The sequence below is a fragment of the Nanorana parkeri genome, unplaced genomic scaffold (genome assembly GCF_000935625.1).
Source record: "Nanorana parkeri isolate BGI_ZX_2015 unplaced genomic scaffold, ASM93562v1 scaffold607, whole genome shotgun sequence".
NCBI lineage: Eukaryota > Metazoa > Chordata > Amphibia > Anura > Dicroglossidae > Nanorana > Nanorana parkeri.
Window position 1 is genome coordinate 281,950 of NW_017306875.1, and position 27,996 is coordinate 309,945.

Genomic DNA, 27,996 nt, shown 5'->3' on the forward strand with positions numbered 1-27,996 from the left:
TACATTTCGGTAAATAAACTGATTTTTTTTAAATTTCGGTAATTTTTCCTTAATATAGTAAAAAAATTAAAACCCCCAGTGGTGAATAAATACCACCAAAAGAAAGCTCTATCTGTCCCCAAAAAAGGGTATAAAATTCATTTCAGTACAGCGCTGCATGACGGAAAAAATGTCAGTCAAAGTACCGCAGCGCTGAATACTGAAAAATGGCCTGGATGGGAAGGGGGTTTAACACCGCGGATGTCAACTGGTTAAAGCAACCTTTTATCACCATTAGCAATGAAGGATGTGCACCATTTTCCCCACAATGTGGGTGCAAAGCCGCCTGATGCAGGTTATAGTTACTTTATACAAGAATTATTCCTTACATATATTTGAATATATTTATCAATTATTCACAAAACATTTAAACAACTTTCATCTATTTTTCACGTTTTCTAATAGAATCTTCTATGAAAACTGTGAATCTTGAGTGAAAGATTTGTAAATTCTAGGTGAACACATTGATATAGACCATATTGTGTGCTTACTTTGAGCTAGTATAGTTTCTTTTAATTCTGTTATGGGCCCATGTAGACTGAAACTGTCTTCTTGACCAAATTTTTTTTTATCTTGTTTGATCAGCTATCCTTGTTAGTCTGGTTCATATGGTGCTAATTACCTATGTTATAAGCAGTGTCTGAGCAGTGCTCCCTTGCCAAAATCTTTTCCCTAATCCCCTTCTGGCCTCACAAGAATGTGGTGTTGAACAGTAGGGCTAACTCAAACGGTATGCCCCTGAAGCAGCGTACATCTTCTCCTATGCTCAGTAATTCTGTAACAATAGGAGAATGCATGTACTGACAGTTATGCAGACCTAGCAATCCATCTTATCCTCACTGTCCCCTGTCAGTTAAACCATTAGTTATATCTAAAGCTTCTCACACTCTAATTGCGCAAGTTATTGGGAAAAATATTAAAACATTAAAAAGAAAAAGCTGCTAGCAGGTAATCGCATGCAGGCACCTGCATACACTTACAGCATTTTTAATTGCCTCCTACACATCTGAAAACCTATTGATTCTAGACCATCAAAATCTGAACACGTCCTGGTTGTGACATTAGTTTGTATACCCTCCCCCAATTCCCACACATTCCTATTGTTTAGTGAGGCAGCCCATCATTATGCCAGACCAATTGGAGTGTGGGGTGGCAGAGAGAGCGGCCTTGCTCCGATACTACACAGGAAGTAGAGTCTGAGAGCTTTGCCCATCAGAACAGTCCGGTATTTAGATGTGCATAAAGCAAGGAAGCAAATTTGCTACATATATATACACGCACCACTTTTTGCCTGGTAGTTGCCTTATTTTTTTCTATGGACTCTCTCACTCCGGAGGTCAGTTGTTACTGCCTTTTATAGGTTTGAGAGCAATAAAGCCGAAGTGAGATAAAAATGGACAATTCAGCTGGAGAGATCTAACCGTTTCCTTGTGTGTAATTCAACTAATATCTTCTTAAAGCTTGTTTAGTTAAACGTACCTAAAAAACAATTTGATTTGCTTTGTTTGAAAACAAAATTATAATTTCCCTTAAACTGTTAGTAAATCCAGACGTCTGGACACACCATATAACATATATTGACCTGCACACTCTATGAAAAGAAAAGCATAAGAAGCAATGTAGCCAAACCTTTTTATATTGAAGGGCATTTTGCATATTTTTTTCTTCCAGATGAGAAAAGGAACAGTGTAAATTCCAGTGCAGAATCTGTCAATTCATCCAATGCGAACAGTTCCGTGGGCTCCAGCTGTGTTCAGCGCACCAACATGAATAATCTTAACTCCAGCGACCCTGACCTGGAAGTAATTAAAATGAGCAGGCCAAATTCCCTGTAAGTACTGTGGTCTGCGCTGGGGTTTTACGTATGCCTTGCATGACAGTGCTTCATTGTTCAATACAGATCTTTTTCTTGGATTGTATTGATGGACTGCATGTGGTGCAGAAATACTTTTGTGCCTTGTGGATGCATGTAAATTTAAAATTTTATTTTAAGACTTTTTTTTATAAAGACATTGGCATCTATAATTATTTTTAAAGGTAATTGTTTATATTCCTCAAATTATTTTAACGCAAGTGGTCACTTTAGTACCTACTTGATTTATATATAGGTGAAGAGATTAAAATCATTTGTAGAGAATTATAGTTATGATAGAGCTAAGAAAAAGGCTACTGGAAAATATGTTTGGTGTCACTAGTACAACCAAGTCACAATTAATCTAACCTTGTGCCTCTTTCTAATCTCTATGAGCTTCATGTTATGTTGTATGTGCTGGTGTTTGAAATTATTTACACATCTCCCATTAAGATTCAGATGTTTATGTATGGATCTGATTGGTTGTGGAGTATAAGTAACTCCAGTAATCAAGTATGGAATTAAGAATCCCAAATTGATCATTCAGGCTTTGTTTTTCCTTCTGTATGTAATTTATGTATGATCATGTTTTTTATTCATTGTCTGTTTGGAAACTCTTTGTAGAATCCTGCAAAACTGACCATTGTGATTTAAATGACCAATTGGGACAGGTTCCCAGATAAAATTGTCAGTTCTTAAAATAGAAAGCCTGTTGGCATCTGTGTCATTTGCTTTTATCTAGGAAAAGCTACCAATTACTTTGTAGTCTTTGTCTTTTTAAGAATAAATAATCATCATAGAAAACACATCTCATTTATTGACTTCCTACTTTTCTCAGATTCTATATGTCTCGCAAGCATCCTTTGTGCTCTGCTATTGTATTCAGGATGGGCCATAGAGGGAAGTTTTTTTTTTTCTTGACATTTCTTCAAGTAGACTCTGAAAAGGGATGAAAAACAATGACGACCCTTAGTAATTTGGAAGCTTTGTTGTTCCTGCTAAAATTTAATGTTTTTAATCCCACAGTTGTATAGATATCATTTACTAGTAAAAATTGGCTAGCCAGAGTGCAACAGGTTATTCAGTTACTGAGATTTTTTTACTTTTCATCTGTGGAACTTACTTTCATGGAAGACTGATCTGATTAAAGTTTAACGCCCACCTAACTTTAAAGAAGAACTCTAAGCAAATTAACCCTTGCAATGGGCTACCCCTCCACTGCAAGTGCTCCTTTTGGTCTAAAATAAAAAAGAAATACCCACCCGATCCTTGGTCCCACCTGGATGCTAGACTGGTCCCCACAGCCTCTCTGTCCCTCTACTCCGGCTGTGGCATGTCCCTCAGGGTCCTCATGTCCATGCAAGTCAATGGGCTTGTATTAAGCGTGAGAAAGCCAGGGGGGCTTAGACCACCGGAGCCCAGGGGAGATGAGGCTGTGGGTAGTAGTAGAGTAGGAAAAATTAGAACTTATGACATGTTTTCATAGCTGAGTGGAAAAAAGAAGAATATGGGCGCAAACCAGAAACTGTCACATATCAAGATATAGGCTACGCATATGCACAAAACATGATGGCCCCAAAAGACCTCAGGTATAGTAAAAGTATTTAAAAAAACTGTTTCAGCAAAAGGTGAGGGCTTTACTCAAATCTGGAGGGACAAATCCTAATAAAGAATAAAATGAATGAGTAGTTCTTATACAGAATGGTTGTGATGGTTAAATGTGAACTTGGAAGGCTGTAGACATTTACACAAACATCAGCAGCAGACAGAGACACAAGGTTAATGATAGTAATTAAGACTAACCTGCTCAATATCTACCCCACCAAAAGTGGCTATCTGGTAGGCTCGGGGCACATACGATTGTGACATCTGTTCGTTTCCTGTTATCTTATTCCTATGGCTTCCCTTAGTGCTACATATTGTATAAGGTATCCCACACATATATAATTCAGGAGTATGCAGAATAAGTAGCATGATGTCTTCACTGCAGGATTGAGAATAAAAAAAGGGCATTATGGATTCAAGTAAAAGTGTATTCTATGTTCCACAGTTAGCTTGCTTTGATCACATGGGGTCTGTACTTGGCGTCCAGCTTCCTGTAACTTCTTCAGTGATTTTATGTGCTTCCTGACATTGATGATTGTATACTGTTCTCCTTTTCTGGCTCCTGCTACTGAATAATTGCAATCTAATTGCTGTAGAGCCACATAGCATCTCATTTTGATTTCTACCACAAACGCACACATAACCTTTAATATTATTTAACTCCAGCTTAGCAATAGACCATAAATAACCACTCACACAATCCCTATTTATAAAAGGATGGATTTACACCAAGCAGTTGTTAGTGGAAATCTTTCTGCTGTCTATGGAATATTTCTAGTTCCCATATGTTTTCAGATTCAAATGTAGTACAGCCGTGAAGAAAATTTTTACATATACTTAATAAGAAAATGTACTTCAATTTAAGAGCCATCAATTTCATAAGTCAAGTTAAAAATGTCAATGTATTTTCTCTTCGGTTCATTGAAGAGCACAGGGTAGATCTTGGATCACTAACCATGGGGTCACTGTCAGGAGTAGCACACTAGGTAAAAAACAAAAGCACAGCCTAGGTGTTAGCCAAAACCCCATCGGCTAGAGACAGCCCAGTATTTCGCCTGGTGTCAAGGAGTAAGGACCTAAGCTCCATGCTAGGAATCTTAGTTCCCCTTTTTTGTAGGAATTTTTTTTTTGATTGTCTCTTTAAATCGTCCAATCAACAGCTGACAAGCTGGATAATATAGATCCCTGTAGTCCCCCCAGCTCAGCAAGTGACCGCATGCAGATCCTTAGTCCAACAAAGCTGCAGCTCAAATTCTATTAGGGCCGGAAGCCGTGGCTGCCATGTTAGTATTGGACTCCTGCCCATGTGAGACATCAAGTCCTGTGACATCACTACCACAACTGTGTGTTTCCTATGGCTGGAGTTTCAGCAGCTTTATTACTTTTGGATCACTCCAACCGCCTGTGAGGCAGATTCAAGATCTCTGCCTTGTCCTTCAATGAACGCAGAGAAAAGGATTTTACAGTGAGTACAAAAAAATCCTATTTTTGAATTGATGCTGGACTACAGGCCTTAGGAATAGTATGACGTTTTAGTTTAACCTCCGAATTTGGTCCTGTGTGTACGGTAGTATGACAAGCCCGTTTACCTGTAAACTAATATTTGATTTTTTCATTTTGAGATACTGCCTCAGTAGTTTGACATTTGTTTACAGTTCATGTTTTGCTCTTGGTTCCAGGGCTTTTCTATAAACATGTAGTGTGACAACTATATGGATATATGGTGGTGAATTATATCAGTGGCAGACTGGCAATAGCCCATAGATCTGAGGGGAACCCAGACCTTTGATATTTAAAATGAATTATCCAGATAAGAGTTTCATGGGATAAAGTTCGGAATGGAAACACCTGAGCATATTCCACTATGATTTAACCACATTTAGGTAGTCACCAAGCCATATTAATGCTTGTTCAGCGTGTTTGTGTTATGTAGAGGGTAGAGGCAAGTCACTGTGAGGTCAGGAAGACCCACTGCCAGACACCTGCAGTTCCATCTTTTCAACAAGGAAGCCATCAAGATGTTTTAATTTGGGATTTAATGTTGCCACAATCTGCTTAATTGAGGAATTTATCTTTACTATACTCAATGGAAGTAATTTAGTATATTAAAGCCTCAAAATGCAAGGTCCACTTTTTCTTTAGAGCACTAACAACCAATGTTAAAATGCTGCATTACACATAAAACCACACACGTTAAGAGAAAAAAAAATGCTTGCCTTACATTGCCAGCTTTTATATGCACTGTCTAGGGGAGGGTGATGTTATTAGCCTTCCAGTGGATCTTTGGCTATGCTGAGGATCCCAAATCTCTGAAGATCTCTGAATAAAGAATTTCCGCCACTCCGCGTGAGAGTCTTCCGAGATGTGGGATTTGAGATTCTTGGCATCGAGAGCTAAAGCAGGGGTTCAAGGCATGTATACTTCTCTGCTAATCTGTGTGTATGTGGGGTTTTATATGTATAATGGTGTGCTTAAACATGGGATGGGGTCTGTTTTTTAAATCCTGCAAATTAAGTTATATTTATCTGTACTTTTTTATTTTTGAATATACATTTTAATTATGTAAATCTTGTCATAGGCTCATTTTGCCATCAGTCAAACTGTTGGGCAGAGAAGAGGGGCGTGGCCTGCCACACGGCTGTGTTTGTCTATGGAAACACAGCTACGGCATGCATGGCCAGGAATGCGCATGCACTGGGGAGGGGGGAGGAAGCGATGAGGGGACCCACTAGGAAATGAGGAATTGATAAATAAAAAAAAAATAAAAAATCTGCATTATTTAACTGCCTCCCACTTATAAAAATTAAAAGAAACTAAAGCTTTTAATATCACTTTTACATATTTTTGCAGTGTGGAGAGAAAACTGAAAAGTATGGGGAAATGTGACTTGATTACAGCTCGGGTTTTCGCCCAATACTATATGTTTAGCAATAATTTGGCATGTCACCATCCTGAAATGCCAATCACAGGAATGTCACTGAGGGCCTGTTCAGACGACGTCCGTTTTCTGTGCTGACCTGATCCGTACGCTCCTGCACTAAAAATGCATCCCAATGTATCCCTATGTGTTTTATGGGCTACAGTTCTCACGTGCGCAGTCCGTTCAGGTTACGACAGAAAAAATACTGCCTAATGTCACATTTTGTTCGGTCAGGAAACGGTCCGCAAACGCGTCAACGCATCAAAAACCCACTGCACTGCAGCTAACATACTGACAGTCCCACTCCACAAAAAAAAAAAATATATATATATTTTTAAAACTGTGAGTAACTTTGTAAATAAAGAAAAAGAAAGCATTGTATGGCTCCTTGATGAAAAGGGTAAGGGCCTGTTCACATGTTTTCAGGTCCTGATCAGCAGACGCGGTGCTATGTGTTTTTGCCGCGTTTCTGATGCGCTCCAGTAAAAAAAAAAAAAATATATATATATTTTTTTTTTTTTTAATCGAGCGCATCAGAAACGCGGCAAAAACACATAGCACCGCGTCTGCTGATCAGGACCTGAAAACATGTGAACAGGCCCTTACCCTTTTCATCAAGGAGCCATACAATGCTTTCTTTTTCTTTATTTACAAAGTTACTCACAGACCTGAAATGGCAAATTGAAAAGATCTTTCAATGAACATACATGTGTGAATTGGCCATGTGTGCATGTTTATGCCAATGGAAGAATTAGCATACCTGCCATAAATGGTGAGCTGGAGCTACATGTCTCTGGTGATGACTTCGTATAAGGGTCAACAATAGTGATTAGTGAATAGTGGCTGAGAAAATTCAACCCAGAGGAACAATTATTCAGTGCAGACTACATACAAATATGCACTATATGGCTAACAGGGGCGTAACTAGAAATCACAGGGCCCCATAGCAAAATTTTGTATTGGGCCCCCCCAACCTGCACCCCCCTCTGGTGCTTGAACTACAGCATATAATATCATTATTATTATATAATACGATTAAATGCCGTTTGCAATAGATCAGTGTCCCTGAGCTTAGGATACGTGCGTCCAGAGACCGTGATCTATTCAAAACTGCATTTAATCATATTGCGTACATTACGTGTGGACTGCCGCTTACAGATATGGCCGATGTCACCCAGTCATTAACTTCAGTGGGTACAGCGACTACATCTAAGTGGGACACCCGATATTCCTGCCACAAGAATATATATGTTTCTGCTGCAGGAATGCCAGAACGTCCTGTGTAACGAGGCCTAATTCTTTAACCGTGCCACCAATAAAGCTGGGAAAATGGAATTTGCAAATACACTGTGGCAGGGGAGAGAAGTGCAGGTATCCTTAGGTTCCGTGCGACTCTGCACAGATTCTAACTTGCGGCCGCATGGAAATTAAGGATCCCTTAGCCTCTCTCCTGCTCCCGACCGTGCTCCCCTCTGGCCTCGGGCCCCATAGCGGCCGCGTAGGCTGCTATGGTGGTAGTTACGCCAATGATGGCTAACATTTGTGGACACCTGACCAGCACACCTATATGAGTTTGTTGGACTATTTGTTCTAAAACCATGGATATTTAAAGAGTTGCCCCCCATCCCCTTTGCATCTATAACAGGCTTTACTGTCTTGAGAGGGCTTTCCACAAGATTTTAGAGTGTCTGTGGAAATTTGTGCCCATTCAGCCGAAGAGCATTTGTGACGTCGGGTATTGATGCTGGATGAAAAAACCTGTCTCGCATTCAGCATTCCGTGTCATCCCAAAGGTGTTCAGCAGGGTGGGTTGAGATCAGGGCTCTGCAAGGCACTTGGGTTCCTCTACACTGCCAAACCATGTCTTTATGGTCCTGGATATGGGCACAGGGGAACAGTAAGCTGGGACAGAGAAGGGCCTTACCCAAACTTGGAAGCACACCTAAAATATATTTTTTATGCTGTAGTAATAACAATACCCTTCGGTGAAAACATGTGAATTCATTCATTTGGAGGAGTGTACTAATAGTTTTGGCCATAAAGTATAAGCATGATGATCTGTTGTCCACAAACTTTGGGCCTTATGGGGGCTGATGTATAAAACTTCCACCCAGGGGATAGTGGGCAAATGCCATTCGCATGGCATTATGATGTGAATGTGCAACTATGTAAAGTGCTGCGTAAATTGTTGGCGCTATATAAATGCCTGTAGTAATAATAATAAAAATTATGGTCACTAGATGGATCCGAGGAGCATAGACATTTTCTATACAGCTAAACTCCATCTAGTGGCAGTAATGCTATGTGAACGGCATTCACTCAGCTATTCTCTGGGCAGAAGTTTATTCACTAGCCCCATATTGTATGTGTGTTTTGTTTTTTTTGGACTCTCACACTCGGCTCCCTTCAGAAGAGCAAGATTCGACCACATAAAACCTTGCAGGTAATTATCACTGTTAGCTACCTGTCACCAGGAGGTGAGGTTGTACAGCTAAATCCCTTGCTAAAATGGTCTATACCCTGTGTAACATTGGATTCTTTGTCAGCAGTCAGAGTTCACCCCTTTCCTACCATCAGGCATGTGTATGGCATTGGGGGAACCCCCTCTCAGGATGGTCTCCCCTTCTCTCATTGGCTTTCGTTCCTCCTCAACCCCACTCTCTGTTGTTAAGGTCCTATGACTCTGAATGAGACACCCGGGTTGTCACTATGGAGCAGGTAGTTCATGACGTGACTTATTATTCTCTTCAGGTTAGCTGGGTGGTCTCTTTTCACCTTCCCAGGGGGGGTTCCCACATGACCGGGTGTCCAATACCTGGGGCTTCAATCTGGATCCCTCTTCTTTGGGTGACTGTGCCTTGAGTCGGCTTCCTGAGTTGGACTCCGCATTGGACATCACTTAAGTGTTGCATTGCAATAGCCCCCAAAAAGATGTCCTGATGCTAAGTGCTGCTCTTCATTGAATTGTCTTTCTCAAAGGCAATGCATTGGTATCTGATTCACCTTCACAAGTTGTCTCCGCACTGTACTACACCACACCAGGTGCTCCTCATCTTCTGCATAGCAGGCAGATGTCATAACTGGTGGAATCTCTGCCCCCCTAAATTGCCATTTAGATTGAACAGGCTGGGGCTGGAGTGCATCTAGAGGCCTTCATAGGACCCGATCATCTGGGATGCATCCTCCCTCCTACGGCTGATCCGTAGCCTCTTGAGGAAGAGCCTTTTACTTTTTTTCTCCTCTTAATCAGGTGAACGTTCTTAGCAGTAAGGCTATATTTCCTGTTCCTCGCTCCACGACTTTGGGTGCTTCACTGGACTGAGGCAGGTCAGGAGATTGCTAGAACTATGTTCTGTGCTAAAGGATAGGCATGTGTTGCAGTTCTTCTGTCAAGCTAATGTTGGTGGTTCTTTTTATCTTAATTTTCTTCTGGTGTCTCTTGCACCGTCTCTTGTGTACCCTACCCCTTTAAGTCAGACTTACTTTGTGATGTTGTACCTTCAAGTTTTCTAGTGGTCTGAGGGAGTCATTTTCACATTCCTTATGGACTTAAGTAATACGATTGCATGCAGTTAGGAATCAAATCAGTCACTCTACTTGGAATCATTGAATGTGCGTATGACATACAATTACATGCAGTGTGCCGACATTTAAATGCAGCAGCTGCCACGCCCGATCATTAACTTGAATGGGTGACAGCTGCCACTTACTGCAGGAAATCTCAAGTTCCTGATGCAGGAATCCCTAATCGCACCTTTAACCTCTTGCCGTCCGCCCGTAGTAAAAAAACGGACGGACGGCACTGCAGCATCTGCGGGTGCCGATCGTCTATATGTGCTCGTTCGCGGCAGAGAGAAGAAGCTGATAAAGCAGATCTCTGCTTTATCAGCTTCTTTTGGGGTCCATAGGTGATATTAGGGGTCCTAGAGACCCCTAATATCTCCATAAAGAGGACCTGTCAGTGTGCCTTTGCTATTATATAGGGGGTTGTTATCCCCCTATATAATAGCAATAACAATAAGTGCAAAAAAAAAAATATAAATAAAAAAAAAGAAAAGTAACACATAAAAAAATAAAATAAAATAAAAGCCACATATAAAAAAAGGGGAAAAAACCCCCCCAAAATGTTTAACTCCCCCACCCCCACGTTTACGCGCCTATAAACGTAAATACGCGTCCGGTGCCCCAGCGCGCAAAAATTACAATTGCGCTACACATGTTACATATCGCCGCGAACGTCGCAGTGAGAGCAATCATTTTAGGGCCATCAATCACTGATAACACTAAACTGATGAGCGGTAACAGCTTTTAAAGCGTCGCCTAGGGCCAATTTTGGGTATTATCGTTTTTTGAGGTTTCGCGCGCGCACGCAATTTTAAGGCTTGACATGTTTAGTGTCTTTTTACCCGACGTGACCCCATCTTTTATATTTTACCAAAAAATTGGGTAATAATAAATGTTTTATCATTTAATATAGGGGAAACTTTTTTTTTTTTTTAAATTTCGGTAATTTTTCCTTAATATAGTAAAAAAATAAAACCCCCAGTGGTGAATAAATACCACCAAAAGAAAGCTCTATCTGTCCCCAAAAAAGGGTATAAAATTCATTTCAGTACAGCGCTGCATGACGGAATAAATGTCAGTTAAAGTACCGCAGCGCTGAATACTGAAAAATGGCCTGGATGGGAAGGGGGTTTAACACCGCGGATGTCAACTGGTTAATATAGGTGTGAATGGGGCCTAAGGCTTGAACTTTTCTGTGTAGTCCGGCTGGTCTTTCTTGTGAACCTGGTTTTGTCCAGTGTTCCTGTAATGATCGCGGCTTGCGTTCCACAGGGGACCGCAGCCGCAACCAGGAAGTAAATCACCGATGCGTTCCAGCGTGGAACGAATCGACAAACTCTCAGCTTAAGACTTTGAGAGTGACGCCTGGAACCCGACCCTGAAGCTGTACCCTTGGGAACACCCCTATATGCTTATAGCCTCCGCAGCTGTGATTCTTACTATTGCCACGGCATTACAGTTCCCTCAGGGGGCCTGTTCTCCTGAAGGCTTACCCCCAGTCTTTGTTCCTGTTGACCATACACATGTTATGAGTCTGTTTCTTCTTATTATGTAGCTCTTTTATTCCACCTAATTTTGTGGGTTGTTGGTTTCACTGCCTCTCTCTGGTTCAGGCTCAGTGTTCCTTCAGGTTGAGTGATTCCCTTCATTTTGGTTTAACCTTTGTGGCCTCATCTTGGTCGTTGGCAAATTACTTTGTCTTGCAGGGGACTTTACCTCATCTGGTTCAGATTCAGATATGGTCCTTCAGGTAGTTCTGGGTTATTGACTGTCCCAGTTCTTTTTTGTGGACCTTTCACTGGCTGTAGCCCACTTTTCAGCAGCTCTGCTTTTCGATGTCACAACTGTATCTGAATTACTGTGTCACTCAATGGACTTTGATGGTAAGTGCAAAAATCTTATTTCTTTCTAGAACTTGTCCCTTATATCTGAATTGTTTGACTATATCCATCCAGGCATTTTAGCCTGTTGGTGTGCCTAGTTTACATTTTTAAGTGCCGTTACATTTCATGAGTGGCTTTTTTGTGCTTTGTTGCACAGATATAAAATATATTTCAATTGTGCACACACACTGGATTTCTGGAGTCCGAAACATGTAACCACATTGCATTTCTACTTTATAAAACAAGTGATATACATAGACAATCGCTGTGCATTATAGAACAAATGTAAAGTTAGTGGGAAGATAATTGAGTTTTTTCATTGCCGCCTAGTGGACATAGGCACCGCTGTAAAATGCAGAGTACTACCTATCCACAATTCTAGATACATTTCAGAAGCTGGACATTGATAAAAAGACAGATGAATAATATTAAATGGAAATGAAGAACTTGGACACATCACCTGACAGAAACTTTTTGAAATGATGGATATCTGGTTTCTGAGACACATGAGAACTGACATAAGAATTCAAATCAACTAATAGTAAATTGAACTCTGTGTTTTCAGATACTGATTTTTCACACGTAGATTTGTACAATATTGCTCTGACACTGTAGTGTTTCCTAGCCCTATATAAATGAATATTTGCCAGTGGCTACCTACTACCTTGAAATCTTATGAGTTAAATATTTTCTTCTTTTCTATTTAAGTCTAAGCTGCAAAATTTTTTTTAAATCTAACTGCCTGAGCTATGTTATCTAAATTAATTGATGTGTGAAGCACGGTAGGGAGGCAGTTTCCTTTGCTTTCTTTAAATTGTTTACTGGCTAATCAAAGCCATCAAGTCACAAATACTATTTCCTGTCCTCTGCTCTTTTTCTTTTGCATATAACATATAATTTTAGACCAAAATTACTGGCATGTGTGCTCTAAAAACATTTTCACTCTTGGAAGTTAAGCAAACTTAACAAACGGGAGTATCATTAGTAAGATTACAAAAAAAAAACATTTCATAAGCTTACAAGAGGTTTTTAAAAAAATGTCATCTGTGTAGGGGTAACTGGACTTGATCTGTAGTGTCGAAGACATTTTGCAAATTATCCAAGCTCCTCCTTCAGTTCTAACGAGTGTCAGGAACATACCAAGGATTTATAGCCACACGGGTAACTCAGTCGCATCAATGGAAGAATTAACACCTATTGTAGACTCCCTACCTTTCTATGACTGTAAATGCTGGGGTTAATTTTAATTCTTTTATATCCACAAATAAAGGTGTGAAATGGTGTTAGGAAGTCACCTATGGTAGTCTTTCTGGCATCATGGAACATTAGGGCAGGGTGTTTCCACAAGCTTTTACACCTCTCATCCTGTTTATGGACATTATTCGTCTTCTCCTTTGACATATTCCATGGTGATTGGATTAAGGTGAGTTACCTTTGTGGCTATAAATGCTGGGGTATGTTCCAGACACTCATTAGAACTGAAGGAGCAGCTTGAACAAGTTGTCAAATGTCTTCAACATTATGGGCCAAGTACACTTGAATGTGACTAGCTACTACTAGCTGTACCATAACTTAAATAATGTGAACATACACAAAATGTGGATGTGTGGGGGTTGCCACTGTAACAGGCTCCCTATTGAGTAACTTAATTGTTCACCGTCCTTAAAAGCCTTCTATTTTCAGCCTTTCTGTAGTCTCAAATTGATCAGAACTTTAAGTAAAATTCCAGGTGAAGCCTTTCTTTTGTTATATTTTAAATCTTTTTGAGAGAGGGGAGGGTTTAACCCCTTCGTGACTGACGACGTACAGTGTACGTCGCCAGCATCGGGGCTGTTTAAACAGACTCCCGGCGACTTTTGCCGCCGGGAGTCTATCTTTCAGGTTTTATTGCTGCATGGGTCCCTGAAGAGGGAGTTTTCCCTGACTTCTTATCCAGGGGGTAGGGTATAGAAACGAAGACATCAGCAGCAAAAAAAAAGGATACTTTTCTGTTAATTAAGTGGGTAAAGCTCAGAGCCTCTGTCAGGTTTTAGGTGCTTACATTAATTATTCTGTCCAGCACTGTCGTTCACCACCAGTATGGAAGGGTGCTTGGCCAACCGTGGCCTGCACACACCAAATGTCAGAAAATAGCCAGCCCTCGAAAATCCAGAAAGTAAAAATAGCAGAAAGTTTACTGAAATCCCATGGAAACCAACATTTCTGCTTTGCCTTGTCAACTTGATTATAATGCTTTCTGCTATTGGAGCACTGGCTGTTTTCTGACTGCCTAGATTTTTAGTGCTGCCTGTAACCTCTGGTTTATCCGAAAGTAACAAAAAATTGGCTAATTTTAACCAGTTGCCATCCGCCCGGCGGGCGCACACGGGCAGAAAAGATGCGTGCAATGCAAACACCCGTTACCAGGTGTTTCACATATAGACGATCGGCGCCTCTATAGCCTGCCGATCGTCTATATGTGCTTGTTTTTTCGGTCCCCGTCTGCTGCCGCCGCTTTTTCGTCGCCGTAAACCCCCCCGTCTGCTGCCGCCCCCCTCCAACCCCTCACCTTCAATCCTGGGATCCGCTGCCCCATCTGCGGCCCGGGACTGGCTCGGAGGGCGTCAAGAGGAAGGGAGATCAGCTCCTTGCTGATCTCCCTCCGGGCTGTGAATGCAGAAGTGATGTGTATCACATCACTAGTTTTTTTTAAAACCAAAATGTTTAACTCCCCCACCCCATGTTTACGCACATAAACGTAAATATGCGTCCAGTGCACCCGCTCGCAAAAATGACAATTGTACTACACACGTTACATATCGCCGCAAACGTCACAGTGAGAGCAATAATTTTAGGGCCATCAATCACTGATGACACTAAACTGATGAGCGGTAAAAGCTTTTAAAGCGTCGCCTGTGGCCAATTTTGGGTATTATTGTTTTTTGAGGTTTCGTGCGCACGCAATTTTGAGGCTTGACATGTTTGGTGTCTTTTTACCCGACGTGACCCCGTCTTTTATATTTTACCAAAAAATTGGGTAATAATAAATGTTTTATCATTTAATATAGGGGAAACAGTTTTTTTTGTAAAATTTCGGTAATGTTTCCTTAATATAGTAAAAAGTAAAAACCCCAGTGGTGAATAAATATCCCCAAAAGAAAGCTCTATGTGTCCCCAAAAAATGGTATAAAATAAATTTCAGTACAGCGTTGTACTGAAAGAATAAATGTCAAAGTATCGCAGCGCTGAATATTGAAAAATGGCCTGGATGGGAAGGGGTGTTTAACACCTCGGATGTAAACTGGTTAATATAAAATGAGAGTCAAGCCTGTCTTAACCTGTCTTAACAGCCCTGTGTAACCCCTCCCACTTGTTTTTCTCCTTGAGCAGAGCCTTGGCTGACTGTACTTGGACTCTGCTAGAAGGAAGGTGCAGGGCTGGCATATAATGTGCTGAAAGCACTGGATCCTGTGTGGGACACTCTCCTTCGCACTTGTGCAGCATGTGCGTTGTTGCATGGTGCTTTACAGGTACAAGACATTGTTCCATTGCTTTCAAACCTTGTCCCTGAAGATCCCCTTCAGGGGATATACCCACTGGGAGGGTAGGTGCTAAGATTGGATGTGTTATGTCCCCTTGTGTAAATAGGCTGCATTTCCCTTTCAGTTGTTTACCCTTCCGCCTCTGGGTCACTAGCCAGCAGCAAAAGGGGGCTACTATCCCCCTCTATTTGGTTCTTTTCCCAGCATTGGATGGCCTGAAAGACTGCACAGCCTCCCTCTGGGGATTCCTACTGCTCAGGTACCCACCATTTCCCTTTCAAGTGTGTGCTGAGCTGGCTACACAGCCTGTATCTCCTCTATTTGATAGTGTAGTTTCTCCTTTGTGACTGCTAATATATTCATTCTTTATTGACTTTATGGAGGCTTTGTTTCTCATCAAGTGCATTTATGCTAGCTGAGTATAATATATAATTGCTGTATCATATGTGTTTTTTTAGATGCTTGACCATTTAGTAGGTTTTGTGCCTTCCACTTCCTGTATTAAATTGTTTACTAATATTTCTTAAATTTTTTATGGCAGGGCCACAAAATAGAGTTCTTACAGATAAATATGACAACTATTCATTTATTACAGCCTTTGTTGACTTTGCCATAAAAAAAACTAACTTGTAGAATCTCCCCCCACGTGAATATAAAGAGTTAGGCCATTCAAAAATGGTATTTAAAGGAAATCTATTGTTGACTTGTTATTGAATGTACATACATGCTTTGGGACTATTATCTTTATCCTTGTTCCACTACTTAGTGAGTCACTCACTTGGAACAGTAATGTGCTCATTGTATTGTAATGTTGCTGGACATCTAATGTGCACATGTCTATTCCAGGTCATTGACCCACAAAATAGTCAAATATTGGAGTGCCAACCTGGCATATGTATAGTCAAACAACTCTTTTAAATTATCAGCCCACAGCACATTTGATCCAGAAGACCTGGTCTTCATCCTTATGTTTAGTGACAAACTGTAGTTTTGCTCTAAAGTTCTTTTTTGAACAGCAAAGGCTTTTTCCTAGCACACCTCCCATGGAGATTAAATTGGTGCTCTCTCTTTCTGATTGTAGATGAATACACTTTCACACCAACTGTTGCAAGTGGTAAATGCAGATACCGCAATACAGTTTTGGGGTTTTTGAAGACTTCTTATAGCTTCAGACAATCAGCTATTGGACTGAATTTGATGGCTGGCCAGTCCTGGAAAAAACTGCACCCATTTGTAAAATCTGTACCACATGGGATTTTTTTTCCTTACAGTAGAATGAATGATCTCAAATACTTTGGTGAGCTTTATAAATCTGTTGTCAGACCTATAAGTACCTATGACCTTCTTTAGGTCTTTGAGAGCTCTTTTGATCTTGGTATGATGATACTGCACACCTCAATGGCAGAGAACACCCTAGATATCTGGAATTTAGGGCCTCATTCACACAGTTCTACATCCATATGTTGTGCATGGTAAGGGACAGGTGTGGCCTGTAATTGCATGCAACTGCCTGTACATCCCTGTGCCAGGACGCGGCTGCACACAATTGGAATTGTGAGTGTACGCAGACAGTCTGCGTACACTCACACCATAACGCAAACATGGGTTCAGTGTGCCTGTGTACGAAAACGTTGAATGTGCCACACATGTTAGGCATGCTGGAATTAGAGCAATAATTTTAGTGCCATTATTCATTGTTACCTCTAAATGAATGAACTGTAAAAGCTTTTTTGACATGTTTGGTATCTATTTACTCAGCACAACCATATATTTTTATATTTTACAAAGATTTGGATTAAATGTTGTGTTTATGTGCACTAAAAGCAAGTGTATTTTCAGCTGAAAATGTGTGTTTGATAAGCAGTTGTGCTAATCTCACAGAACATAAAAAATTGTAACTGCCACCATTTTATTCTACATGGTCTCTGCTTTTAGAAAATTTATAATATTTGAGGGTGTTCAGCAGTTTTCAAGCCTAACAAACAAAAAAAAATCTAATAAAAATGGCTCTGGCATTTACTCAATAAGCTGAAACTGTGCATTCCTCACATTGCTACTCTTCTTGCTGTGAAACTTCTTGGTGTGGCTACCCAATTTTGTGCCCAATTTTAATGGACCTGTTCTTTTGGGAGGACTTATTAATGCACATAGTTTATCTATTGAACATTTTGGATTACCACACTAGTATCATTGGTGATTGCTGGCCATAAGTGTAGTTGTCACCATTAATAGCTCATTGGGAACTACTCCTTGTTGGTTTCTCAGGGAATTGGGCTTGTGGGAAGGGAGGGCCTAGAGCCTCCTATTTCCATTATTATTCTTTTTGGTACAGCTGCCTTAATTATTAGAGGTGCACCGAAATTGAATTTTCAGACCAAATCCTAAACCAAAAATTAAAAAATGTGTCAGTCTGAAACAGAAAATAATTTTTTAATATATATATTTATTTATTTATTTTACTTTTCTGTTGAGGGCTCTGGGAAATATCAGGGCTCTAAACAGAGCCCTGATATTTCACTTTTAAAATAGAAAAAGAGATTAAGGACACAAAGTCTTCAATCTCTTTTTCTGCAGCCCCTGTTGTGAATGAACTTCCCACACTCAAAAAGATGTTGCTTTCCTCTGACCAGACAAAACAAATTTTCGGATATTACTTAGGACATGTTCAACGTAACAATTCTAGACAACAGCAAATCAATAGTGGGGATATCTCAGATCTGGCTAATTAAGACTGGAAACTTTTATTATTTTATGGTCATCTTGTTCAGAGATGAGCCTATACACTTAGATACTGCCACAATGGCTAATAAAAATAGGCACACCTAACACATTGCTATGTCCCAGATCTGGAGCTGTGGGGAAATGCAACCTTTTTGGCCTGCAGTAACTGAATTTATGTCTGATTTAAAAATGTATATCCCAAATATTTGTAATCGTAGAAATTGTTTGCAAGGTGTGGTGTAAGATATTAAGTTTGGCTTAGCCAAAACCAGTTTATTTTCCAGAAAGACTGGCCCTACAATGGACATACTGTGTTGCAACCACAAACGGTTATAAATGCTAAGAAACCTACCTCTGAGGTGTTTAAGGGTGCTGCTCACTGCAGCCATCCAGACAAGTCTTGTAACACCTCACACACATTCGTAAGCCAAAGAAAAAACAATATGGGTAACAAGTAAAACAAGGACAGTTATTTTATAAACACTATAATATCAAACACTATAATATAATGAAACCGTAACGGTTTAGAGTTGACTTAGGTTTTATTGTTTCTGCCCTATTTTCGGTATTAATGTAAAACAAAAATGCAATATTCTGCAAAACTGTATGATTGACATTAATAATACTCTATTATTAATTAGAGTTACAATATTCTATTGTACTAACAATGCGACTCTACACCTGTATAAATGTTTGTGAAATACTGCAATAAAAAAAGGATTAAAAGAAAAAAATTATTAGGTAACTGGCCAGTATTTTTCTTAGCATCAACTGACCTTTTCAAACATTAATTAACATTGTGTCATAGTAGTCAGTAAATGAAAAAAATAAAACTATATTATTTTCATTCTATTTAATTACAATATTGTTAGTGCTCCTCTGCACACATCTCATGTATACCTGCATTCCTTTGCTACTGTATGCCATAGAATAAAGCAAAGAAAGAATGAAATGAGATAAATTATTGCTTAGGGATGAACCGAAATGGAAATTTTTGGACCGAAACCGAAATTTCAAAATTTGTCATGCCAAAACCAAAAATGACTTTTTTCCAACCTTTTTAAAAAAAAAATGCATTTTTATTTTTCAATTTTTTTACTTTACTTGTTAGGGGCTTTGGGAAAATATCAGGAGTCTAAACAGACCCCTAAAACTTCCCTTTTGAAATAGAAAAAGGAATTCTCTTTTTGTGCAGCCCCAGCACTCAATGAACAGAAAGCTCTAAGTCTAAGGCTTCCTGTTCATTCACAATCTGGAGATAATAAATATTGCTCCCTCCCATCTGTCACCAGAGCCTAGCTCTCCTCCCCGCACTGCCCCACTCGGCATCCTGACAGGTCTCTCCTCCACGCACTGCCCCGCTCGGCCTCCTGGCAGGTCTCTGCTTCCCTGCTGGGCGCCTGCAGCTGGATAGGCTTTGTGTCCCCTCCGATCACCTGCTGCCTCTGCCAGCACAGGCAAGGGAGATCAGTGGGGATCGGAGGGTACACAGACTGAAGCTTGCAACCCATGCCTAGTGGGAAGCAGAGAAGCTGGGGATGCACTGCATTTTTGGCCATTTTTATACTGATGGATTTTGCCCATAGTACCATTTTCAGCCGAAATGTTTCAGGCGCCGAAAATTCGGTGCATCCCTATTATTGCAAAATAGTATCACACATGTCTTTAATCTTGTAAACATGTCAGAATGTCAAAGGTAAACGCTAAAAGACCGTCTCCAGGCAGAATGATGTTCCTTTGACCTTAAGACATTTGAGGTCCATAGGAGTGTAGTCAACCTGGTTGTGGCCGCAAGAGGAAAATCGACCCCAAATTGAACAGAAGAATAGTGCAAATGGTAGACCAAGCAAATGAAAACTATTAAGAGATACAAGCTGAACTCCAAGGTCAAGGTACATCAGTGTCTGTTCACACCATCTTTCTCTTTTTTGGCAACAGTGGGCTCAAGGGAAGACTCAAATGTTGAAAGAAAAACATAAAAAAGTCAGACTGACGTGCTAAAATGCATATTGGCAAGCTACAATGTTTCTGGGGGATGTCCTTTTCGACAGATGGGACAAAACTGGAGCTCTTTGGCAAGTTATATAAGCTTTATGGGCACAGGTGAAAAAAATAAGCTTTCAAAGAAAAGAACATTGTACCTACTGTGAAACACAGAGGAGGCTAGGTTATGCTTTGGGGTAAATTTGCTGAAATCTCAAGACTAAAAAGGAACTCTGGAGCAAAACATACTGCCCAGTGTCAGAAAGCTCTGATTGAGTTACAGGTAATTGGTCCTCCAACAGGATAATGAACCAAAACACACAGCTGAAAGAATCCAAGAATAGCTAAGAACAAAACACTGGACTATTCTGAAGTGGTCTTTTATGATCCATGATTTGAATGCTATCAAACTTCTATGGACAGAGCTAAAACATGCAGTCTGGACAAGGCAGCCTTCAACCCTGAGACAGCTGGAGCAGTTCACTGAAAAAGAGTGGACCAAACTTCACGTTGGCAGGTGCAGAAGTCTCACTGAGAGATGCAGAAAATGCTTATTTGCAGTGGTTTCCTTTAACCCTTTCGCTGCCACCGGCGTAAGGCTTACGTCAGTGGCAACGGGCCCGTTTAAACAGACTCCGTTTACAATTGTAAAGCCGGCTGCCAGCTCAGCTGCTGTCAGATCGCTTCCACGGCCGGCTCCACCCATTTGTTATTCATTGGTCGGGACCTGCTAGAAGACTCTAGCAGGTGCTGGCCAATAGGAAACAGTTGGGCGGAGCTAGCTATCACTGATGGCTCCATCCAATTTTTTTTATTTCTAAAAAAAAAATCTTTTTTTTTAAACTATTTACATTTTTTTAAAAAAGGCCTTGGCAGCGAAAGGGTTAAAGGTTGTGCAACAGAATGTTGGGTTATGAGTCCAATCACTTTTCCCCATTTGTTTCTTATTTAAAATATTCTGTTGAATCAAAAGCAAAGTCTTATTTTTAATAAATATGGAATAGACAATGAGAGATGCCGATTACTTTGGTCAGTTTGAAGATATTTAAGAGCAAATTGTGGGTTCTTTTTTTTGTTGAACGTTACCAACAAATTGTAATTAATATGTAACCTTAATACAAACTTCTAACTGTGGCTTTTTTTGGCAATTGTAAACTTCAAATATCCGTTTTTTAGCTGAAAAGACACCTTGAGCTTTTTTTAGCCTAAGGAAGAGACTGGGTTAATGTCAGAGTGATGGCCACAATGTCCAGACAATTTGAAGGCAATAAATCTACTGCCAGATGTAGGAAAGCAGATGGGATGTGTGACTAATAACAGTTCATGGCCAGAGTTTATAACCATACTGGATCTCAACAAACTCCCTTATGGGGCCCTCCTACCATCCCAGGACCCGTAGCAGCTGCCTGGGCTTCTATGGCTATAGTTATACCACTGCTTGTAAAGAGTTTAAAGTTTAAGGATTTGCATGTTGTTCGTTCTCACCACTAATTTTGACTAAAGAGGGTTATTTGTTAGATGCAAACCATCTCTGAGCAAGTGCATCAAAAAAACGGAATATTTGCTAAGTGACCTTGTGTGTAATTTCTTCTGAATTCTCATATGTTGCGAAATCGCCTTGCATTTTACTTTGCATCAGTCAGTGTTCACAAAGCACTGTAGATAGGACAAGTAAGAGACATGCATTATGAAAGTCAGCCATATTTGGAAAGACTGTCCAGATGGGTCTAGCAGCCTGTGTGATAGAACAATGCTTAAAGTGCAAGTAAAGCTACTGGGGAAAAAAATGCTGATTACTAGGCCTTTTATGGCAGAACTGGCTGGCCACTGTGTACACTAACCACTTATTGAAAATGCATCTTTCGTTCTTGTATATGTATGTATGCATGTGTGTGCATGTGTATATATATGTTTTATATATATATATATATATATATATATATATACACCAGAACTGCATGAGTGGTCTTCATATCAGATACATTATTTCTGACTGGTACCAGGGGTGGTTTGACTAATAGTCATCTTGGATAATGATTATTACATTAGTCATCTGGATTTTCATGCCAACATTTGTTGCCTAGGTATTGCCTAGGTATCTTCTTGGTTAACTTCACATGCTTATTCTTTTCTTACACAATAGTTTTTTGCAAATAAGGTTCTCAAGTGTTTTTATAAACGTTTATTTTGTTTGGTTAATGAGAATACCAGAACAGCCAATGACATTGCCATTTGTAATGTGGTTGCATCTTTAATTCTTTGGTGAATGCCAATGTAATCTGTCTTTTAGTGCTCTAGAAGACTTCTACGTACACTTCTTACCCTGTGAAAACCATCACCTAATAATGTATTACTAAACATATCTGATAGTGACATTTTATGAAAAGTGTATACTAATGTTTTGTAAAAGCAAAGTTGAATAGTTTCCAAATCTTTTACACATAAAAAGCAAGTGTGTTTGGGTTTTTTTTTTTTTCAGTCTGCTCATTTGCTTTTGTTTTCTGCCCATTTGCCATGTATTTTGTGCCCTGCTAATATCATTTTCATCTCCCACTGCTTACACACTGTGCGCAGTTGCTTTTTACATTATGCCTAGGTGCAGTCACTCTCTGCACAGCTGCTTTCATAGTCTGTGCAGTTACTTTTTACACTGTGGTCAGGCAAAGGCACTCTCTGCCCACTTGCTTACACACTCTGCATGGATGCTTATTACACTCTGCCTGGGTCATCACTCTCTACCCAGTTGCTTACACATTCCAAAGTTGTTTTATTACACGGTGCCTAGATGCAGTCATTCTCTGTCCAGGTGCTTACACGCTCTACTCATTCACTTTTTGTATATTCCCAATTGCTTATAGTGATCATTTTTTCACTGCTGAGCTGTGGTAGGTGGACCCCTGTTTGAAAACCAGTTTTAGCATGAGCGTGATGTGATGCAGTGCCAAGACGATTGAAAATGAGGTTTCCTCCAATTATCCTTTCAGTGATGGGAAGGAAAATCAGCATGCTAAATTTTCCTTTGGTATGGTTGTGTTGGCTAAGGAGTAGCGACTGCAAAAAAAAAAAACTGCATTGGTTAGGCTGTAGGACAGATGTAAATCTCTCAAAAAACCTTAGTCTCACATTGGACACCTTTTGTTATAGACAATCTGGGGCTCAGCCATAAAGCCGAACTACTGGTTCAACATGCATCTCAATACCGGTTTCTAAACTATTGAGCACACATATAACATGTGTCACCATATTTTGCCTGTGGAAACACCAGGGGAAAAAAAAAAAAAACACTAGGTGCTTGCATTGTATATTTGACAGCAGTTTTTAAAAAATATATATATATCTTTAAAGGGCATAAACACTGCCATAATATTTAAACAGTGAAACAAGTGCACAGCTTTAGAAAAAGTGCATAAAATACTTACCAGTAGCACCTCCCTTGATACCAATCTTTGCTTTTTAGCCACTGCTACAATCTTCAGAATCTGAAACTCGGTTTTGTTTTATGCCAGTGTCTTTAAGCTATGGCTCTGTATTGCTGCACAAGAGAACTGGAGGTTAGTGGTGCAGCACTGTGGAAGAGAGCATAGAAATAGGTGGAGCAACAGCTCTTTGTGCATGAGAGTGTAAAGCTATATAAAAAAAAAAAGGGAACGTATGTATAGAAAATCCAACAATGTCTGGATAAAGCTATTTTATTCAAAAAGTACCTACATATAATTATAAATGCTATAAACACCATCTACTTTTTTATTCTTTTCTAGAGGTCTGTTCCCTGATAATACAACACTCTCTTCCAAACTGATGAAAAGGTGATCATGGTTAATATGGTGGTATGCTAATTTAACTGATGTACTTCCAACTTATTGTCAAAATCAATGTTTGGATCGTATGCAATGCATAAATAAAGCCGCTCTACCTTCTCAGACCCAATACTCCATGGGGACCATGGTGCTCAGCGTGAATTTCTGCTGGACCTAATCAAACAAAATGAGAGGAAAAGAGCTGGCACTTGTAGGAATCCTCTTAATGGTGTTTCTTTATTGAAAAGGCATAAAAGCAGCTACAAATGGTGCTAACATGTTTCAGTCCCGGAAACAAACATGTTGGCACCCTTTGAAGCTGCTTTTATGACTTTTGAATAAAGAAACGCCAGCAAATTCCTACGAGTGCCAGCTCTTTTTCGCTTTGCAATGTTTGAATCCATTTGTTAAACTAGTAGCATATTTACAGTAGCTTCTACCTCCAAAGTTGGCCCTTTGGTAGGCAACCTTCTCATAGTACTGCATGGCTAAGCCAGAGTTCTGACAACAGAGTTAGAAGTCACCACACCTTTGGATTATTTCATACGTGACAATTTCTTCCTGTGGTTGCCAACAGGGCCTGATTGTCTTCATTGAAGCCTTGATGCTTTACTAACACCACTTTGCTAGGATTTCATTTTACATTTACTTGTTTTCTTGGTCCCAACCTGGCTTAACACACTTTAAAAATATGGAGTGCTTAAAGTTTGGGACTCCTAGGGTGGTCTGGAAAAATTAGAGGTACTTACAGGAACCTATTGGTTTATTGGTTTTAACCTTTTGTCGGTTTGCAAACCCTGATGTTAGGGGTTTGCTGTGAAAAATTTGCCTTCTTGTGTCCTTATATTAACACAGATTTGTGTTCACCATAACACTCCAATGTAAAAATCAGTAGCGCTCAGATGCGGTTATTACCAACCTTTAACAATGCATGTTTACCCCACTACCACACAGTGGCATGGCTACATTAATTAGTAACTCCTGTCACTGAGCAGCACTAATTACCTGAGTCTCTAAAGAGAAGTGAGAAGCACACACTTGTTTGGGCCTTGAGGACCAGAGCAGAGCACTATAGATCTAAATTAGTATACATAAACTAATATCATTTAAGACATTTTCTTTTTGGCGTTCATTACGGAAACCTTTTGTTTGCCATTGCTAAGCTCGATCTGTTAACCAGAGTAGACAACTAACATTCTGTTAAATGGCCATTCTTGTAGTGTCAGTTTTAATTTGTTTCTGTCGCTTGACTTGTTGAACCACATGATTATTTATTTTCTAACTAATCTGAAGCAACATGTAATGAAGTGATTTTGATAAGTTGGATGTACTGATGTTTTAGACATGTTTTGGCAGTTGTTGGTTGAGAGTGTAAGCTGTAGTTGTTGTTCAATATTTTCTATTGTGTTCTGACATCTGGTGTTCTCTTTTGTTTTGTTTATTATGTTTGCCTTCATTCCAGGTTGACTTTTTTTCTCTTACTGAACGAGTTTTGTCTGGTTTAAACACATCATATTGTACACTATCAGGGCTCCAGGTCTGAAAGCATGTAAAATAATTTTTTTGTGCCCGTAATGGCCATTCCACCTATTTTGCTCAAGTTAGAAAGGGAAAAAGTAGTTTCTATGAACTACCAGACAATTTGATACGTGAAACCCACACATGGGCCATTATCTTTTTTTGAATGTTCCATAATACAACGTGAGTTTATACAAAGTACACACATTTATTTGGATTGCTTTTCATAAACAAATATTTTAGTGGTTGGTTGACCGGAATATCTGATATATAGTGACTGCCATAGCAAATGCTGTTGCACCTGAAAGTGCCCAGAAATCCAATGTTTTTGTCAAATGTGGTTCATCTCATGTGTGCATGAGCACTTAGTGTGCAGACTAGTAAGGTGGGTATGTGGCTTGGCCTTTTATGCAATTAAACACTATATTACCAAAAGTATTGGGGCAAATCATTGGATTCAGGTGTTCCGTGAAATTCCTTGCTACTAAATATTCCGCTGTCAACTGTTAGTGGTATTATAACAAAGTGGAAGCAACTGGGAATAACAGCAACTCAGCCACAAAGTGGTAGGCCACGTAAAATGACAGAGAGGGGCCAGCGCATGCTGAATCGCACAGTGCGCAGAAGTCGCCAACTGTCTGCAGAGTCAATAGCTACAGACCTCTAATCTTCATGTGGCCTTCAGATTGGCACAACAGTGCATACAGAGCTTCATGGAATGAGTTTCCATGGCCGAGCAGCTGCATCCAAGGCTTACATCACCAAGTGCAATGCAAAGCGTCGGAGGCAGTGGTGTAAAGCATGCCGCCACTGGACTCTAGAGAAGTAGAGACGTGTTCTTTGGAGTGAACCTCACGCTTCTCTGTCTGGCAATCCGATGGACGTGTCTGGGTTTGGCGGTTGCCAGGAGAACGGTACTTGCCTGACTGCATTGTGCCAAGTGTAAAGTTTGGTGGAGGGGGGATTATGGTGTGGGGTTGTTTTTCAGGGTTTGGGCTTGGCCCCTTAGTTCCAGAGAAGGGAACTCTTAAGGCATCAGCATACCAAGACATTTTGGACAATTTAATGCTCCCAACTTTGTGGGAACAGTTTGGGGGATGGCCCCTTCCTGTTCCAACATGACTGCACACCAGTGCACAAAGCAAGGTCCATAAAGACGTGGGTGAGCAAGTTTGGGGTGGAGGAACTTGACTGGCCTGCACAGAGTCCTGACCTCAACCAGATAGAACACCTTTGGGATAAATTAGAGCAGTGACTGCGGGCCAGGCCTTCTCGTCCAACATCAGTACCTGACCTCACAAATGCTCTTCTGAAAGAATGGTCAAACATTTCCAACTCAGTATTGAACCCTACGGACTAAGACTGTGATACCATTAAAGTTCATGTGCATGTAAAGGCAGGTGTCACGATACTTTTAGTAATATAGTGTATTTCACTCTTTAAAGTGTACAGGTTATCTTCTGTCAGATTATTCAGCCTCATTTGCTGTCTCCCCTTACTCATGGACGAAGTTTAATGACACATTGCTGTGGCTATTTAAGGTGGTGGGTGCTGACTTTGGAGGCCAGGAGTATGCATGATAGGATTGAGCAGAACAGATTTTCTCCAGAACATCTTCTTTGAACAGTGATGCCTTCAAAACTACAAGTGATGTTTTATTAGTTCCATAAAAAGATATTTTCTAAAAAAGCTGTGTACTGGAGCTCCACATTCTACCACTAGCATTCACACTGAGATCACCCGTGTTAAGACGACTTCCATGCCAGGCTTTCAATAAATGAAGGCTTTTATTCTAAAATATGTTCCCATCTGCACTGGTCTATTCACCCTGTAATATCGCTAGGAGACAGCTGTGAGATGACAAGGAAATATATATGTTGGGAACCGACATACATTTTTACCAGAGAACCGCTGGTTTGCTTTTGTGAAATGCTTTCCAAATAGAAAATGTTCTAATCCTCTTTCCTGTGATGGATTAAATAACAGCACATATTTGGAAATGTTAGGTGAGAGATTGCCAGGATCTAAGTGAGGCTTTTGTGCAGTTTTTGACACACATGGAACATACACAATCAAGTAAGTGGATTATTCTCTCATATGATCATATGAATGTGAAACCAGAGCAAGATTTCATAAAAACAAATGACTAAATGCAGTGCAAAGATCAATGATCTCCATACATTTTTTCTGCATCTGACATTTTAGTGTTCTAATACTTTCCTGTAAAGTTAGGCACTGTCTTTTCACCTATGTTTGAGTGTACATTGTTCATGTTATTGTCAGTTCTGGCACTATAGTTTTTTACTCCTGAACCTGTCTAAAAGTGTCAAGCATTGCTCAGACCTTGTATGTGCTATATTAAAGGTTTAATAAATCCATGGTGCTGGTCCCAGTGAGCTCTGTTCGACATACACTCATTTGAAACTGGACAAAACAGCATCTCTATACATAAGCCTTAACACATCTAAGCATAGTTTTTACGTGACAAGTTAACAAATCCTCTATTTTGCCTCTGTAGGAGAGAAAACAATAGAAATTAGGCAACATCATCTTTTAGGTATTTAGAACTAATACATTAATTTGATGAAAGGAC

The 27,996-nt window shown here is 40.0% G+C and overlaps 1 protein-coding gene across 1 annotated transcript in view; it reads left to right on the plus strand.

The window, feature by feature from the left end:
- The window catches only part of ARHGAP26 (Rho GTPase activating protein 26), a 389,295-nt gene that overhangs the window by 275,914 nt on the left and 85,385 nt on the right, over positions 1-27,996 (plus strand). Inside the window, 1 exon segment of the mRNA XM_018562857.1 lies at positions 1,711-1,870. Coding sequence (XP_018418359.1) covers positions 1,711-1,870 — 160 coding nt within the window.